Source organism: Bombus fervidus, chromosome 18 (assembly GCF_041682495.2).
Source record: "Bombus fervidus isolate BK054 chromosome 18, iyBomFerv1, whole genome shotgun sequence".
NCBI lineage: Eukaryota > Metazoa > Arthropoda > Insecta > Hymenoptera > Apidae > Bombus > Bombus fervidus.
In genome coordinates this window covers 5683990-5703342 of record NC_091534.1, presented here as the reverse complement: position 1 = coordinate 5703342, position 19353 = coordinate 5683990, and the positions used below count along the sequence as shown (strand labels likewise).

The 19353-nt window shown below is 31.2% G+C and overlaps 1 protein-coding gene across 2 annotated transcripts in view; it reads left to right on the top strand.

Moving 5' to 3' along the window:
• The window catches only part of LOC139996546 (uncharacterized), a 76981-nt gene extending 58910 nt beyond the window's left edge, over nucleotides 1-18071 (top strand). Inside the window, exons 8-9 of one of the 2 annotated variants that reach the window (XM_072020956.1) lie at nucleotides 9359-9473; nucleotides 16834-18071. In XM_072020956.1, the coding sequence (XP_071877057.1) occupies nucleotides 9359-9473; nucleotides 16834-16885 (167 nt within the window). In that variant the 3' untranslated portion in view covers nucleotides 16886-18071. Of the gene's footprint in view, nucleotides 1-9358; nucleotides 9474-9944; nucleotides 10644-16833 lie in introns of those variants that run through there. The other variant, XM_072020955.1, reaches the window with a different exon arrangement.
• Nucleotides 18072-19353: the final 1282 nt, after the last annotated feature.

Below are 19353 nucleotides of genomic sequence, written 5' to 3'. Positions count from 1 at the left end.
AGAGCCCTAGTCGACCAGGAAATCCAAAAAGTTGGATTCAATGGGCTGAACACAACTGGGTTTTACCAACATACACAACTAAATTTTCCTATACGCACATGAGAACTGTGCCTTGCCAATTAGCCGTTTGAACGCTTGATCATTCAACCACTCAACCGTCCACTAAGCTAGTCCAGTAAATTTATATTTGCGCAAGGCGATATCCTTAAATTTATCGCCAGTCGACCATTCAGTCGACTAGTGTGTAGCCGCTTTTAGCGACCTCGGGCGGAGAGTTTTGGAGGGATCACGTTTCTCCTTATCTCCTTTCTTCAGAGGAATGTTGTTGCTAGGCCCTGATCCTTTCCAAGAAAGTGCACTTGTTTAGTTAAGCTACAGCTATTCGTGTACTCGATTGAAATTTCGTTAATAAATGGAGTTACATGATCATTTATGTTGAAAGTGGTGTCTGTAGCCTGTTCAAGCAGTCCACACACTGATAATCAAAAACAAATGATATTGAAATTAAACAGCAGCATTTTGTTTTCCCTGTTTTTATGGAGAAACAAACGTGTATTAAAGCATAAAGCATAGATTTCAAATAATTAAAATTTGATGAATTATGCAGTTCGTGTAAGTGGTGTAGTTCCATTAGCCATCTTGAAGAAAGACATTTGTCAAATTAATTCTCTAAAAAAACTATTTGTGTAATGGGTTTACATCCACTCAAACATATAGAAACCAGGATTTTTCGATCGATGGAAATGTGAACACTTCAATATCTCAGAATCGCATATCCTAACAGTTACAACTAAAATGACTAAAAGTTGTAGTGTAACAATTAATAGATGAGTTCGACTGACTTTGGGTATGAATAACCGTTATAGATCAAAACTTGTTTGGTTACCTACACCACCATAGATGAGAGAATTTCTTTTTGGTTGCCCATAGCCATTATGTATTAGAGGGAAAGATGAGCAAGAGAGAGAAAAATAATATTTTTTTCTTTTTTTTTTTTTTGTTGCCAATTCATAAAAGTGTTAAGGACAACTGTTATTTTTGGTGCATCAAAATAAAAGAGAATAGTCTTACACCACTTTCAAAATAAACGGTCCATATGGTAATTATTATTTTTTTTCTTTTTTGTAGTTTTATTATATTTATTATATATACATTATATTTTGCATATATTTGTATATATGTGGATAAAAAATTGCTTGAGGAGAAATATATAGCGTCTAGATCGATATGAACCGGCCAATCTCTTTAGATACACAAAACCTCAGGTTCTTTTAATGTTAAAAGTATAAACTTAATTTCATTTTCCCAAGATTTTCTCAGTTTTTTCAATTGCAATAGTAAAGACCATTATATGATCGAATTAATAATTTTTGTTTCGCAGTGTATAGGGTAATTCTAGCGTGAAAAAATAAGTATATTATTCGTATCCAGGTCTAAATTAATTATAAATTTAATAAGTTTTTTAATACAATTTTATGGAAAATGAAGCTACATAACATAATTTTACCCCATATTTTCGACTGATATTTTTACATGGAATTACTGGCACACCCTGTACATGTACTGAACGAAGGTTTCACATTTCCTATAGCGTGCAGCTACCATATTTCGTCAGTCGTTCTTTTGCCTTTCCATAACGCCATCTGATACTTTGTAACGTACGACGATTACACAAGCATTTTGACAAATTGCAAATCTTTTGTGAACAGAAATGCTACACGTTTCTCATCGGAACAATGCGGTGCTTGTCAGTTCTATGATTGAGAAAAAAATAGTGAAAGAATGAAATTGGACGTACTCTATACATACATTCAGTTGAATTGGCACCATCTGGTTTCCAACTATCGTTGTAAAGTGATGCCAATGAAAAAAAATTCAGTCGATGAAAAAATTGTCCGATATTACCGAAGTAAAAGAGTTTTCGCACAGATAGAATTGTAAACTGTAATAATAATGAGAATATTATACTGTAATATATAATATATAATAATGAAAATAATAACATTGAGAAAATTGTAAAGTGGAATTTATGCGTCTCAAATAACTGTAGAATCGTTCTTGCAATTCTTCTATACGTATAACACGACATAATCTGATTGGAGGTATTTCAAAATGGAATAAATGATTAAAATTATTAAAAATATAGGCACTAAGTTATTGTTACAATTTCATTTTATTGCGTCCTGTACATTCATATAATAATGTTAATTCAATGGAATTAGCACCCACACGTTACCCTTAGCAGTTAAAGCAATTTTCTGGATGTCCTACATGTCAAATTGCAGGAATCTACCATGGATTATTTGAAAAAAAGGAAAAGAAATTGTATTCTAAGTTCAGTCTTTCTATAATAAAATGTTCTGTACATGAATATGCTAGCTATAGTTATGAAACAAAAATTAACTATACTGGATGTTCCAAAATATGTAGGAGATATGTGCAGGGTTGATCCTAGACATCAAAACGATAAAAAGATTTAGATACAAAAATGTTGTTTGAGGTTTATCTCCCAAGTTATAAGCAATTTTATGCAACAATTTTATCTAATTAGTTGCCGCAATCCAATGAATTAGCTGACTGGCCAATCGTCCACAGACACGCGATCGCAGTCAATCCGCATACGTTTTTCGCGGAAAATCCATAGCAAAATGTATGTAGTGTGTACATTATAATGCATTATCTGACGATATCATGCGGACAATGACGGAAAGTGTACACAACTGCAGAGCAACGTTACCAGATTGAGGGATGTAAGGGAAACATTCCTCTGGTGGTGGGGAAAGTAGTATAGTTGATAAATTAGCGACGTCGTGCCGCGTACTGTAGACAAATGCAGATTGTAGGGTAATTTCGTAGGCGGGACGCGGGAAACAGTGGGGGTAATATGACATCGTGTTATCGTTAAATTAAGAGAACCATCTGGCAACATTGTTACAGAGTTGCCAGGTGTAAGGAAGACGCGACGTCAAGTAGACCTACACAAGGTATTTCACCTAACTTGACCATTTTAAATATCTGGCTTATTTTTTATGCTAGGAAAAAATATCACAGGAAGAAAATAATCGGTTCGAAGGGGCAAATGTGGTGGTAGGCAAAAAATTTTCTCAAGGCCACTTTTTTCGCGATTTCAAAGTCATCGAAGTATCTTTAAATGGGACTACATATTTTCATTACGACAGTCTTATAACTCATAAAAAAACAAATTCAACAATGTCCAATATGTTAACCTTTATGCGGCCTTCAACGAGAAAATCATGTTTGTATAGAGAGAAGGTTAAGGTAAGATTTGTATGTTTCAGTGCAGAATATTTATTTCAAAAGGTGCTTAAAATATGCACCATTAATCCCAATACACTTTTGGAGACGGCAAATGAATGATTTCTCTACATTTTCAAGTACTTCTGTACTGTACTCTACATGATAGATAAGCTGCTGATTGTAAAGCAATAATCGCGTTGATATGATGCTAGTAAACATACTTCAAACGATAGAAGAAGAATATGAACGTCCGTTTATAAGCACCAGGAACAATTACACGGCACACTGTTACAATGAAATTGAGATTCTTTCATTTACTGTCCCCGAAATCATTGGCATTGAAAATATTGGTATTGAAATTAAGAACAAACATTTCATGATTTTCCCATTGAAGGTTACTCGAAGGTCAACATATTTCAAATCGTTGAATTTGTCTTTTTATGAGATATAAGACTGCTGTGGTGGAAATATGTCCCGTTTAGAAATACTTCGATGACCTTGAGATCTCGAAATAAAAAAATGGCCATGAGAAAATCTTTTTGTCTATCATCATTTACGCCTTCCAACCGAATATTCGCTTCCTCTGGTATTTCTTCCTACTGTAAAAGATAAGCAAGATATTTAAGATGGTGAAGTTAGGTGAAACACACTATATATATACACACTAATACGACTCATGCACACCATGCGGCGGATTATGGTACTAATCGGTAATTTCGAAGCACGTGGAACGTAGACGCGTCTCTGAACGTGATTTTGAGTTCATGGATGTGTTTCACTCATGTCTGCGGACAATTATCTGTCAGTATGAACTAGGATTAAGTAAAATAGAGAGAAAACCTCATCAGCTGATTCATTGACCAACTACTTGTGTATTATTTTATCGAAGTTCCAAGACGAGTAAGAAATTAGACAAGAAAAATATTTACCACTTTTGCATCGCTATAATTTCAAAATGATTATATATCGAAAAACTGAAATGTTTTTGTTAACGAGGATATGCTGACCATTTTGTTCATTAGTTTCTTCCTTTAATACTTATTCCTTGCAGTATTTGTTGCGTGTATTTTTACGACGTTGGAAAAGTTTTATTAATAGTGGATACTTTGTTACTATAGCTATTGACAATAGCATTGCTAGACTTCACACTGCTATTAGAAACTCAGATATAGGGAATGATCCAAGTAGGATGTATCTTTAATTTAAGAGTTTCTTGAATTATAGAGGGATTATAAAATGAATGTAGTTTCCTTTTCTAATGATCATCTTCTTGAAATTGCATTTTAATATTTTACAAATAACTACTGTTACGTTATAAATAGACAGCGATAACAATTTGTTCTCTCCTGCTCCAAGGAAGACAATTAGGAGAAGTCAATAAGCATTCCTCCAAGCTTGGCTGGAGGATGCAGAATCTAAATCCTGATTTGAAAAACGGGAAAATCCATACAAGGCGAAATGCATAGCTTGCGACAGAATTATTTTACTAATATTTTAATAGCAAAATATAATGTGAAAAGTAATAATAAAATATTAAATCTTTTATTATTACTAACAAAGTGGGAGATAAAAGAGAATTGGAAAAGCGACATATAGAAGAAAGTAGAATGCATAGCACGATTATGCAAAAATAGAAAAGACGAAAAGAAAGGAGAAGAAATCCATGAATCATTAAGAAGAAACTTTGAGTATATCGTAAAATTTCAAACATCAAACATCGTGCGCCCTTGAAAGAAGCAAAATTTCAGCTGTCATTAAAAATGCCATAAATAAATGCGTCATTTTAGGAATAAGAGAAACATCGCGAGGCAAATGCTTTTCTGTTTTAATAGTTGAAATCACAGACATATCCGATAAGGCAATTTTATGTTTTTTAATTCGTTATGCTCACAAAGAATAGGTACACGAGATTTAATTATCGGATTTGATTGGAATTATAAAATATACAGCGGAAGATTCTGTTTTCTATATTCCTGAACAAAATACAATTTGTCTATAAATAATATCGTTGACGTATGCGTCGACAATGTGAATCTAATTTTTAGTTTATTAAGAGACAATGATGAAATTGTTGTCTTCGGACGAAATATCCATGCAATATACTTTTTTGTCCGAGAAAAACTGAATTTGAATGTTTGTGAAGTATACTTAAACTAGGCTAATTTAATTAGGTGTAGGTAAATAATCGACAAGAGGTGTTATTCTATAGGCGTAGGTAAGTTAAAAAAGTAGAACAAAATTTTTCCATTTACTGTACGATATCAAGGTCGTTTTCAAGAAAATAGGGTTTAGTCGTGTTTAGTTAAAAATTTGCCTACTACGCGCGTATGATAAATTTTCGCACCCATTTTTCTCGAGAACAAATCGTCTTGGGAAAATATTTTGACCTGTATTTCTCATTTATTCTCACGTGTAGAATAACTTTCTGTCGATTATTTGTTCCTGTCCAGTCCAGATTTAACTATGTATGTTCAAGCATGCTTGATCAATTTTCAAACTCGATTTTCTCAAGCACGAATCTTGGGACAAAGAAATTTATTCTACGTCTCCAAGTTGCCTTTGCACGTAAAATAGCCCTTTAGTCGATTAATCACGTTATGCAGCACACCCTGTGTATATTTTTGTCTCGATAATTATTCAATTGTCATTTGTTCCTTTTACAGTGAATATGATCTGTCCTTTTTTCGACAAACATTATTTCATGTTATTAAACATATTATCATTATTAAACATTATTATTTAAATTGTGCTATAATTTGATATTATATCATATTATTATTATTATTATATCGTAACGTTGTTTATATTATATGATATCTATATAGAATATTATATATATTATTATATTTATAATATAACTATAGTATATATTATAATATTTATAATATTATCGCATCGTTATTTATATTATATGACATCTATATATATTACTATGTGCAATATTACATTATATGATATATATAAATAAGATATTATAATATTTATAATATTATAATATACGAAATCTATGTAGAATATTATATATTATTATATTTATAATATAATTATATTATATATTATATAATGTAATATAATATAATAGAATATAATTTTATTTATTCAAATATTATATATAATATAATTATATTATAAATACAGTAATATATGTAATATTCTATATACATATCATATATTATAATATTATAAATATTATAATATATACTTTATATATATCATAGAATATAATATTATATACAGTAATATATATAGATGTCATGTAATATAAATAGCGATGCGATATAATAATAATAATATAATGTATAAATATTATAATATAATATTATAATATATTAGTAACATAAAAAATATAATAATATCGATATATTAATATAATATTATATTTATAATAATATATTGTATATATGATATATATTTAATATTTATAAAATTTATATTCTAGATATTAAAGTATTATTAATAATATTGATATTATCTAATATATACAGATATGATATAATATAGTATTGTAATATATTAATAATATAATAAATATAATAATATTGATATATTAATATAATATTATATTTATAATAGTATATTGAATATATAGTATATATTTAATATTTATTTTCTAGATATTAAAATATTATTAATAATATTGATATTATATAATATATATAGATATGATATAATATAAATAACGATACGATATAATAATAATATGATATAATATCAAGGTATAGCTGAATTTAAATAATAATGTCACATAACAAAAAAATTATATAATATGTATAATATAATAATAAATATATATATATGTTATTATCATATTATATCATATTAAGTGCATTATATCAGATTTAAGTTTTTCGTTTTGTAGTTATGAGATGCAGTAAAAATCGATTCGAATCGAGAAATATATAGCGGGTGTCCCAGTACTGATAGTACAATCGAGCAGCAGAGAGATCTACATAAAAATATATGTCTAAAATATAGAATACATTTTTTTACATTTGACGCTTCGTTTTCGATAAAACTGACTTTGAAAATTTGATTACTATATGTAAATTTGGACAGTTACTGATTAGATACGAGTAAACCACCAGCGGGAGATTATTCCACCTGCGAAAATATTTGTTCATTTAAGACATCGTTTTCAAGGAAATAGAGTTTGTCCGGTATGCACGTATTTGATCAATTCTCAAATTTTATTTTTTCGGAAACGTAACTTTCTATGGAAAAGTTTTTTTCTGCATTTTTGACCTATTTCCACTCGAATAACTTGCTGTCAATTATTCGTTTCTGTCCCGCTCGAAATTTAATCGAGTTCGCCTACACTTGACAAACTTTCGGGATCGATCTTCTGGAAAACAAAGTGTCGTATGAAACAAAACAATTCTATTCCGCATCTTTGATTTGCTTTTTCACGTAAAATCATCTTCTCGTTGATTGTACCATTAATACCGGGATACCCTATATATCATATTCATGAGCAGCATCTATGTACACTGGAAACTCCAGTATTCGAATTAATGGAAAAATATAACTGATCAGATGAGGAATTGTTCGGATAATAGTAGTATCTTTTCATAATTATTGAAGGAAATTGTACTGCTTAGTTGCCTAAATTACAGCTGCTCGAGTACTCGAGAGCTAGTAATTAACTGTAAGGTTAGGTTTAAGGTTAACCACAAGAGAAGATTGGTTTCTCGTTCGGAACAGTATAGTTTCTTTATATCGGAAAGAACGGTAATTAGCTGGTTTAATTATTCGTAAGAAAAAATCTAGACAAATTAAAGATTTACGAAGAATTTTCTAGATTTAACAAATTTCTACAACGTGTAAAAAAAGAAAATTATCATCTGTTGTCGATTAGTCATATCCATCGAGCATATTTTATAAGTCAACATCACATCTTTGTTCACCATTTTCTGCTCTTTAATAAATAAATCAGAGCAGTGTTTTAAACACCTCAACGCAGAAATTAAAGTATACAATAACAAGGAACTAGATATCCTAACAGTTCCTAACAGTTATAACCAAAACGATTAAAAGTTGCAGTATAGGAGTTAGTAGATAAGTTTAACTGATTTCGGTTATGGATAATCGTTATGAATGACCGAAGTATTATTGGTTACCGATAACCACTATCGACGACAGAATTGTTTTGGTTACCGATAATCGTTATTGTAAGAATTTTTTTTTGGTTACCCATAATCATTATACATAAGAAAATTGTTTTTGGTTGTCGATAACCATTATCCGTAACATAGTACTTGTTTAAGTAACCAATAATTAATATTTGTGACGGAATTCTTTTTATTTACTGATAAGTATTATCGACGGCAGAATTTTTTGTTTACCGATAACTGTTATTATGACAATTTCGTTTTGATTTCACGTAATCGTTATATATAAGAAAATTGTTTTTGGTTGTCAATAACCATTATCCGTAACATAGTTCTTTTTTTTTGTCACCATTGACTATTATTCGTGACGGAATTTTTTTTGGTTACCGATAACCTCTATCGATGACGTAACATTTCTTTTTGCTTACCGGTAACCATCATCAATAACGGAATGTTCTTTTCGTCGTCGTCAGTTGTTAATATTAATGATAATCAGTATCTAACCTAAAAGCACTAAAAACAGATTCCCTATTCGTTTTTTATATGCAACTTTCTTAACTCGTTAAACGGGTAGAACAGGTATATTCACTTCAGTTAATTGTTCGCTCGGTATGCCAAATAGCCAAAAAGGAATCTTTCATCGATAATGGTTATCGGTAAGCAAAAAAAATTCTCTCCTTGTTAATGATTACCGATAACCAAAAACATTGTGATCGTTTATAACGATTGTTTGTAAGCAAAATCAATCGAAATAATCTACTGATTCTTATACATGCAATTTGTTTCATTTCGGTTATAACTGTTATGGTCCCAGGTTCCAAGTGAACGTGGACGTCCTACTTTTGAAGTGGTAATTCTGTCCACGAAGGGCATAAGGTAAAACGAATGGAGGAATGAATGAAATATTGGTTGAATGCAGTGGTGATCAGTAGAATCGCAGTATCTAATTTTCCACATCTGGTGAAAATACATTTTTCATTGAAATTTTAAAGCCTACGTGACATCGAGGTTTCCCACAGTCGACGTGAGCAGCGTGAAGCAAGTGTTGGCTTACAAGTGCAAGGAGAACTCGACGGCACTCAAGATGAAATCTATTAGATACATTTGGTGAGTCCAATTTAATTTTCGATTTATCCTCTCGTACTTTTTTTTTTTTTTTTAGAACTTACTAAATTTTCATTCGAGTGTCATCGACGTTTGAAATGAAATAAAAATTTGCTTTTCGCACGACAATTATAAAAATCCATGATGTTAAAATAGGTATAGAAAATCATGCACTTTTATTTGCTGGCAAAAAGTATTTCCTATTAATTATATATTTGCGACTATCGTTAATAATACTAGTTCCCTACGATTTTGAATCATTAATCATTATAACAAATTAAACCAGTAAATATGGTAGATCAAAAGCATAATGGTTTAAAAAGCTGCTGTAACAAAAAGAACGCTGTGCGTTTGCATTTAAAAGTGGTATTTACATCGTTTGCGAGGTTTAATACCCAATAAATGAAAATGTAAATTCTGGCACTTTTTGTCGGCGTAAGCCTTCTCATATTTGCATAAAATTGTTTCTTTCAGCTTGCGAGGCGCTTTGACTTTTAAATTAAAGATTCAGGGCATAAACAAATGTTTTCCATTACTGAAAGATACGCAGCATTTACTACTTTAATGTTCCGCAGAATTTTAAAAATCTTCCCTTATTCAGATAAGATAAAACGGAAATAATAGTCTTTCTAATAATCTGGCAGTTACAAACTTTTGTTATGTCTTCAGATACACAATTTATATTTATATTACTTTCTGAGTCTACTCATTGAACGCGGTACATATATACAGTCCTAACCTAAAATTTTGTTAAGATGAAGACTTATCCTATTTGACATTTTGGTTATAATATTGAGTATAAACATGTTGTAAATAGAAGTAGTATAATTGAAGTTATTGAGGTATTTCATTTTTCTAAAACGATATCCGATCAATACTTGTTTGTTTCTATTCTACGTGTTACGTAACGTTAATTAGAAATTTTCTTATATAATACCTGATGGCCATATAGCAGACACACGACACAAATATACCTGAACAATGTTAAGCCGGTTACACGCGTAACTATATACTTTATATACTAGTATACTAGCGGTATACATATACAAAATTTCACAAGTATACACGAACGTGTATATGATAATATTGCACAAGTATTTTCATCGTATGAGAAATATAAATATGTTTAAACATCCATACTTGTACAAGTCGTGTGTGCGCAAGTGTACTTTAAGCCTGTTGTACATGTAACTGCACACTTGAGCGGTGTACATGTACTATACCTGACGGCCATATAGTTTTCACACGACACAACTATACCTGAATAGTATTAAACCGGCTACACATACATAACTGCATATTTGAGCGATATATATGTACAAATTTATTGCACAAATATAGATGAGCGTGTATATTTTAATATTGTACAAGTACTTGAACTGTATAAGTAACATGAAAATGTTAGAATTTATATTGAGAAACTTAGTAGAGGCGTGACTTAGATTTTAACCCTCTGGTGGTAAGATTGCAAACTACTGAAAACAGTCTAGTCAATTAGCTGGTTTATTTATATTCCAAACACTCAATAGCTTTTAACAATTTAAAACTTATTTAATATTCTATGAAGTAGTCTTTTTTTCTTTTCAAGTAGTCTTTGTTAATATACTAAGTTCTCTGTTAATTGGAGAGCTTGGAAGACTAACTGATGGAATTGTAGTGTTCTTTAATGCGACTATTTAGGAGAAAAAATTTAAATAAATTTCCTATACGACTTCTTAAGATTCATGAATTTTATGTCCAGTTCTATTTATGATTGCAATAATACTTACCTGATGGAACAAAATCTTTTTTTGTAAAATATAATGAGTATACTCTTATAGATAATGATACACTTTTGTCCATTGTTATAATTTTAACCCATGCACTGAAGCGATCAACAATTTCCTCTTGACTTTATTTATTTTTTAGTTACATTGTAGGTTTTCGGTTCCCCGAAGAAAATGATAAAAGCGGACAGCGTCATTTTTACATACAACTGTACACACAACAATATATATTATTTTTATTTAATTCTAGAAAAAGTTCCATTGCGTAAATTTTTATAATTACATAAATAATTATACGACTGTTATTATACTGATCAATTCGCAGGCATTAAAACGAACTTAAAACACGTTCTTTACAACGTGTTCCTTTAAATATTGGTGATCGTATAGGTGATAGATACTCGATCTATTCTCGGTAGTTCAATTTTTTGCTACTAGTTGGCGTATCGAAATTATCGGTTTCCTAATCATGTATTACCACTGCAGTGAATTTTGCCTATAATGTACGTGTCTAATAGCGCATGCGTCGATATTGGTTGCCAACCTAACCGAATCCAAACCTAATTCTTATCTCTTGTTTCTAGTTTTATATAAACGTAAATTAGACGATGTGGTAAACATGTCGCCTATGCTTGTAGTTGTGTCACAGATAAACGCGTACCTATAGACATAATTCAATTTTACGCACTAAATTTATACACGTACACCGCTCAAATATACAGTTACGTGCATAGTCGATTTGGCTGCACTGAAGTATTTAGGCCTACGTCCGTTGGCTCGTATAATACAACATGGAAAAGCTTATGAGTAGAGGAATCCAATATTGGTCACAGCTACTGCATATGTAAACGTTCTATTCTATTTATATAAACTTTCTATTTAGAAAATATGGGTTAAAATGTGTAAACCTGCCAGTAGAATAGTCTGAGCCAAATCTAATTCGATCTGACAACATAATCCAACTCTACAGTAATATTATAGTAAGACCCATATAAAAACCAACGATATGTGCTACCATGAAGTATCATCTAACACACAGGGAAATATGTGCGTTCGATGACTATTTGTCACAGTGAATCTACTTTTCAGTCGTGTGCAACATGATCTTTCTTGAATTTTGGCGGCGAGATTGTGTTAAAAGTTTGTAATTCTCCCTTGTCCTCTCCCCCCTCTCTCACTCTCTCTCTCTCTCTCTCTTGCTCGCCTAAACATATTTGTTTCTCTTTCACCTTTTCATTACAATTTGTCTTGTTCCATTTTTGATAGTTCTCTTTTATCATTTGTGATTGGGTATCATGTTAATACCAATCCTCTATAGGATGTTGTTCCACGACTGTTGCTTCTCCATAATGTACTTGAATCCATGAGATGCTACTTACTCGTCCTCTGTTAATTTTGTTATTCGAGTGCTTTTATATTCTTCCTTTGTGTCTTTTAATACAGTTTACTATCTCCTCGGACAGAGTTGGTATTTTTCTCTCTGTGAATTCTCATTTCTGGTCCACATGTACATAGTAACAAATACATTTAAATGAAATAAACTTTCTGCAAGAAGAATGCATTTTTTATCGCAATTTGACCTATATTTTCTGAATGGGATGTTCGCTGCTAGGATGGGGTGACCTTGACCACCTTTACTGGATTCCTCTGCTCATGAGTTTTCCAGCTCATTGGAAATTGGTTGGTGTATCGTATGGTCCAATAGAACTATACATTATAGTACTGCCGATTTAATAAGTCCACCAATTTAGTTAAAAGAAAAAGTGCAAAATTTTTTGCTTGCTATGTTGCTAATCCTGTAACGGGTAACCGAATACATTCTTAGGAAACGTTTCTGCTGATCTACGTAAATACGTAGATCTTTCCCTTTTCCAACAATCTTTCCATTATGATGCTTATTTATGGTATTTTATGATTCGCATATTTTTTGAAAATGCGGTCATTAAAGCTTCATTTAAATATTGTATAATATGCGATCATAAATGATGAAGAAGAAGAGGGAAGCAACTTTTGAAATTTGAAAATAATGCAACGAGATTCTTAAATAATTATTCAACAGCATTCTAAAAAGAAAAAAATGGTTCTTTCATGAAAGAGTAAGAGAATATCGCATAAGATATCAGTTGCTTTTTTAAAATAACATAAAATATCCTTACCTCAGTAAAAAAAAAAAAAAACAAAAAATTTATGTTCCTTCCATAGGTGGTCTGTAATTTTTGCACGTACCGTATGTTTGTATAATATCAATTTGTATAGTAGCATAATTAAATTTACCTGTAACAATGAAATTGTTAGTTTTCAATGGAAGCAAGTTGAATTAAAAATGAGAATCGCAATTTTATTTCTCAGTGAATGGAAAAACTGAACAGCGAAATTAATTTAAATTAACACATTATATCTAAATTGATATTTAAACCATGAAAAAATGAATTATTGTACGTGACAATTTCGTACTTCCCTGTTTTTTATTTTAGAATTTAATTGCATATTAGTGAAAGTAATAACTGAATTTAACAGAAGCAGTTACGATAAACAAATTAATTTATATAATTTATGACAATAACTATTCTTTTAATTCACTGACAAGTATTTATAAAATACTTATATATAAAATTTATTTATAAAATAAGCATAAGATTTGCTGATATAAAAATATGACTTTTCTTTTGTTATAATTTTTTTAGAAATATTATAATTATAAATATTCCAAAAATTCCGGGAAAATAACATTTTTTTCTAATCATTCAGAAGAATGAATCAAATTTTCAAGGAGTATTTAATCATCCATCTGCTTACTGGGTCGTTTTCGACCAGTAATTTTAAATCATTTTTCATTCTTCCCACATTTCTGTTTCAATTTTACTTTGTTTAAAACGACTGAGGTAAACGAGGTAGGAATAAAAACTACTGGATGATATTTTGGAAGCTTGAAAGAGTCTTCAGAATATTTTTTGCATCTTTTAAAACACAAAAATTTAATAAAAAAAAATTGCATGGACTTACATGACCCGGCATAGAGATGAAGCCAGTAAAATCAAGATGAAGGATAAATATATCAATATTTATATTAAATAATACAAAAAAATCCTATTAGCTTTTTTTACTTTATTGTTATTCGCTTTAACTGACCGTTTAAATTACGTTTATTTTCCCTTGAAAAATCAATAGTTGATTTTCCACTACATGTCACTACATTCCACTACATTTCCAATTATATTTACCAATAAATGCGATTATTGTCGCTGAACGATTTGCTTACACACGTGTTTACACACGTTTCTGTAAGAAACAGGTTAATACGATAATTTCTATATTATTAGTTGATTATCGTAAATGGGCATCAAGTGAAATAAGAAAAATTAACGTTTCCTAAGTGTTTTCCAATGAAAAATTAGTATTCCTTGCAATTAAAAATTTTGTACACATTCAACTAATAGCACAAATGTTAGATGCATGAAATGCCCAAGACTATTTATATCATATTCTATTGCAGCAATTTAGAATTTATACTATTTCTATTCAGAAATTCTGTGAAACTTGGTTAAAAGAGATTTCTGTTATGCAGACATTCAGCTGTCTCATTTATACATTCTTCATTAATATTTCCTTAATTTAAAACGATAGGCACGCGTTTTAATTGGGTTCAATAATCGCATCCGACCAATCAGAGGAAGTTATACTTAAGATATTCTTCCTTTCTGATTAATCGTAAGCTTTTTAAAATTAATTCCTACGTATCGCTCGTGATACAGTTAACTAATTTCATTAAGGAATCTTGGGCAGTAATTAGTCTAGGATCCAACGATTTTAATTGCAACGAAGAATGCTTTGAAACGAATCGCATTAATCACGCTTGTATTACGGACAACATGAAGTACTTGCATATATTGGGTGTTTCATGATAAATGGGCAACATTTGAGGGACAAATTCAGCACCACTAAAAAGAGAAAAGTAAAAGATAAAAAAGATTCGTATTGACATATCGCAATGTGTTATACTGTACAATATATACAATGGGTTGTTAAAAAAAATGTCCAAGAATTTAAGGGCTTATAGTACTCACCAAGAGTATTTTTTATTTATTTAAAACTTTAGTAGGTGCTGAGTACACGATTGATTTCAAGTATCCCCACAATTAACCAGTTAACTGTTAACACATCGTTCACACTATATACAATTTTTTAATTCTTTATTTGTTCGTTTTATTTCCTCTCGGCGTCTAAATATTCAAAACATCCTAAAATTTACCAATATATTTTAGTTTTCGCAAAAAATTGCAATTTAAACAGTATTAAACAATTTTAACAGTAAACGACGAGTATACTCGTCAAAAACAGCTAATTGGTTAAAAATCCAATGGATGGATGCACTGAAATGCAAGGTAGTTATTTTTAGCATCTCCTACGAAGGTAATTTGATACGAAATGACAGAATGTTAAGCTCGCTATATCTCGTAAACAGTAACTCACAATTTCTAGTTTTTTAATTATTGGTATAGGAAAAGCAATTGTTTCTTGCATGTACTTTCTACTGGTAGATACCTATAAGTGAACTTTAAAAATTCACCACGTGAGGGCAGTTGGGTTGTTATTGCATCATCACGAAGCTGTAACAGTTTAGTCGAAAATCATGCTGAGAAATACAAGCAGAAGCTATCCAATCATCCAAATACTTTCACAAACGATACACAGCCGGCCTATCCTGAGGAGATTAATTAAAAAACATCGAAATGATTCAACAATTTAAGAAAAGGTAGGGGAAACATATAACTATAAATTGTAATTAGTACAAATTGTGAGAGGTTATGCAATGATATATCGTACTATTCTTTACATTTAATACTACATATGTATAATAGGAAATAATTAATATTCGAGCACATTAGTCCTCGCATTTCCCATATGCGTTTCACGTATACCAACTTCCAAGCTTAAAAATAATTCCACAAAAATACGTTATATAAAATTGCCGAATGTCTCCAAGACAAATTGCCATTTTTACAAAGAAGGTATGGGAGAAGATAACAATTCGGAATATTCAAACTCGTGTTCCCTAAAATAGTGACTTTCGAGTATTATTGCTATATAATAAATGACTGATATGTTGATATCAGTATTTTTCTGTTGTGGTGTCGAATTAGGTGCTGAATCCGCCCCTTAAATATCGCCAATTTATTACGAAATACCGTGTATATAATCTTTATGTATTTCATGAATGTCTTTTATATATGTTTCTTAATACTATAATCTTTTGTAATATAGGTATCTACACTGCCGACCATAAGTACGTATTAGAACACATACTCGTTATATTTATTGAGAAATTAATGTAACTAAATTTACTTCATTTAGTAAACCTTATGAGACACACGAATAATAAAATTTCTGATAAAATAACTAGAAAATAAAATCTGTGGTAAACAGTCAATTTATACTAAATATCAGCAGCTGTCTTAACGTATATACGTACTTAAGGCCGACAGTGCACAATAAAAAATTTTACACAGATGTTTTAGTAGATATATGTAAATGAAAGGATACCAAAACAGGGAAAGGAAAAGAAGAAGTCTGGAAGGGTTGATAATATTTGTTCGCAGTGAGAGACAGGAAACAGAAAGATCACCAAGGGCAAATCCCGAAGATAAGTGAGAGGTGGTAGAAGTGCGTTGAACGTGCAGCCATAATCGAACAACTTCGCAACGTTCAATCGAATCTGGGGACTTCTTGCGGCTTGCGACTAACCTTCTTGCTTCGTCCTCTCTCGGCATCGACATCTTGAAAATTACCATTTTCGATTAAATTGGCTCGCCGTTTAATCTGGCCGTGGTTAATATGTCACATAACCACTGAATTACACGAAGGATTCGCTATTGTTAAAAAGTTCAAGAACTTGGAGGGATCAATGCTGTCGTGTTATTTCAAATAGGCGTATCTGGTCGAAAGGTGATTTTGAGAAAAGTGTCTTTCAATATTTAACAACCAGGCATCGATTTCGCATACGTCCGGGATATGAACTGTTATATCTTCAGTTTTAACGCAGGTATGGCTTTCTTATTTGCTATACATACGGGAAAACTATTTTTCTGCCGCCTGACAGCAGTGACTTGATTTAAGCGGAAGTTGCAGATATGCCTTTTTGACGTAACAAAGGCAGAATGGCAAGTCGAGTTACTTCGCAGATTGATATTTTACCTTCGATGAAACAATGCCGAGACTATTTGGACAGTTAAAGCCGTTATAGGATCAATTCGTTGATTGCTTCAGAATATCAGATTATTATGGCACATGACGTAGTTCAATTACGTGAAGAATTAAAAAATCTTCGAAGGTACGGGAAGAACGTCTCTTTGAGAAAGAACGTGACGTCTTAAATCGCGTAATTTCCAAATTTCCATAATTTGGATCATGTGAAGGTTGTCCTTATGCCTTAAACCGCCGTGTTTTAAATTAGCACCGCTAGGATCGGTTGAAAATCATACGAATCAATGATATTACCTTCGTAAATTATTATTCGTTAAAAAAAAAAAAAATAATAATTAAAACATCCGACTATCGTTATTAATAACCGAGCCTTAAATTTATCAATGAGCGTTGAATACAATTCGTAAACAGAGAGCTGATAAAATGTAAATAAAATAACGAAAAGTATCGTGAACTTAAAGAAGAAAAAGAAACATCTAACCTAACAGCGAGATGTTTTTAAAGGGAAAAGCGGACGCGGCCTACTTGATAGAAAAATCATCTTCGAAACGGATTTAAAAAAAAAAAAAAAATCGATCTTAATAACGAAAAAAATCGTAATAAATGGTATAACTTGTATAGGATCAATAATTAGAAATGAACAAAAAAAAGAAATGAAACAATTTCGTTAGTAATAAACACGATCGTTTGTTATGAACGAAAGACAATTTTGTTTACAATTCGCGAACGAACGTAGTGGTAGTAGCAACCTCTTAGGATGGAATTCAATGAAATGCAGTAGAACCTCAGTTGTCCGCACTAATTGAAGGATAAGTATGTTCGAATAGTAGAATAGTTACTTTCCTGGTGTTCATCCTTGAAAAGATGTTCATCTTTGAACGTTCATATTTGTCCTCTATATGTTTCAAGAATGAACATAAACTATAACAATGGCGATATAAATAATGAAATTAAATAAGATGTTCATCTTTGAAAGCTCATCTTTGTTCTATATATTTGAAAAATGTAAAGAAATATTGGGTTGAGTAATAGGTAATATTGTAGTTTTTGTAAAAAAAGATAGTCACTTTGTGTTTTTATTGAGAAACTTTATTCAGTGTGGACAATAATTCCACTCTTCCAAAAGTCATCTTTTTCTGCAAGGAACATGGACATGTGCATTTTGCAGGCCCCCAAAGAATCAACATTTTTATCACTGAATTTTATAAAGATCTGAACAAATGACGATTCAGGGATATTATGTGAAGATGAAAAGATGTCAGAGAACATCCCAATTGAATTGCCTCAGTTTTTGTCGAGTTTGTGACGAGACCTGTGGTCTCTCATTGTCGTGGTGAAAAATGACTTCTTTTCTATTCGTTATTCCTGACCATTTCTCCTCGATATTCGCCATTAGCCGATCCAATTGGTTACAACATTTCGTAGAATTTATAGTCTCATCTTGTGCTAGGTGCTCGTAATACACTGTTCCCTTGTAATCCCATCATACACACAGTGTGATCTTCTCAGGCTATAAACTTGGACTTGGAAGTTGTTAATGCAATTGATCTCGGCTTAGTCCAATGCCTTTTCCGTACAACATTATTGTAGGTGACCCATTTCTCATCAACTGTGACAATCCACTTTAGAAATGGCTCATTTTCCAACATTCTATCCGCTATGTTTCTTCCTGGCAATTTGTGCGGAACTTAAATGCCATATGAGCCGTTTAATGCAAAAATGGTGTAAGTTGATTGAAAAAAGTTGATTACTAGATAACGAGGGATAAAGTAACATTTCTGTGAGAGGTCGAATGGCTGATTTTCACATATTCTTCTATCCACCGAGAAACGAAGACATACTTACACGACTTCTCGACAAAACAGAATGAAGGTTATGCTTTTGAGCTGTACTGTTACATTAAATAGGCAAAAGAT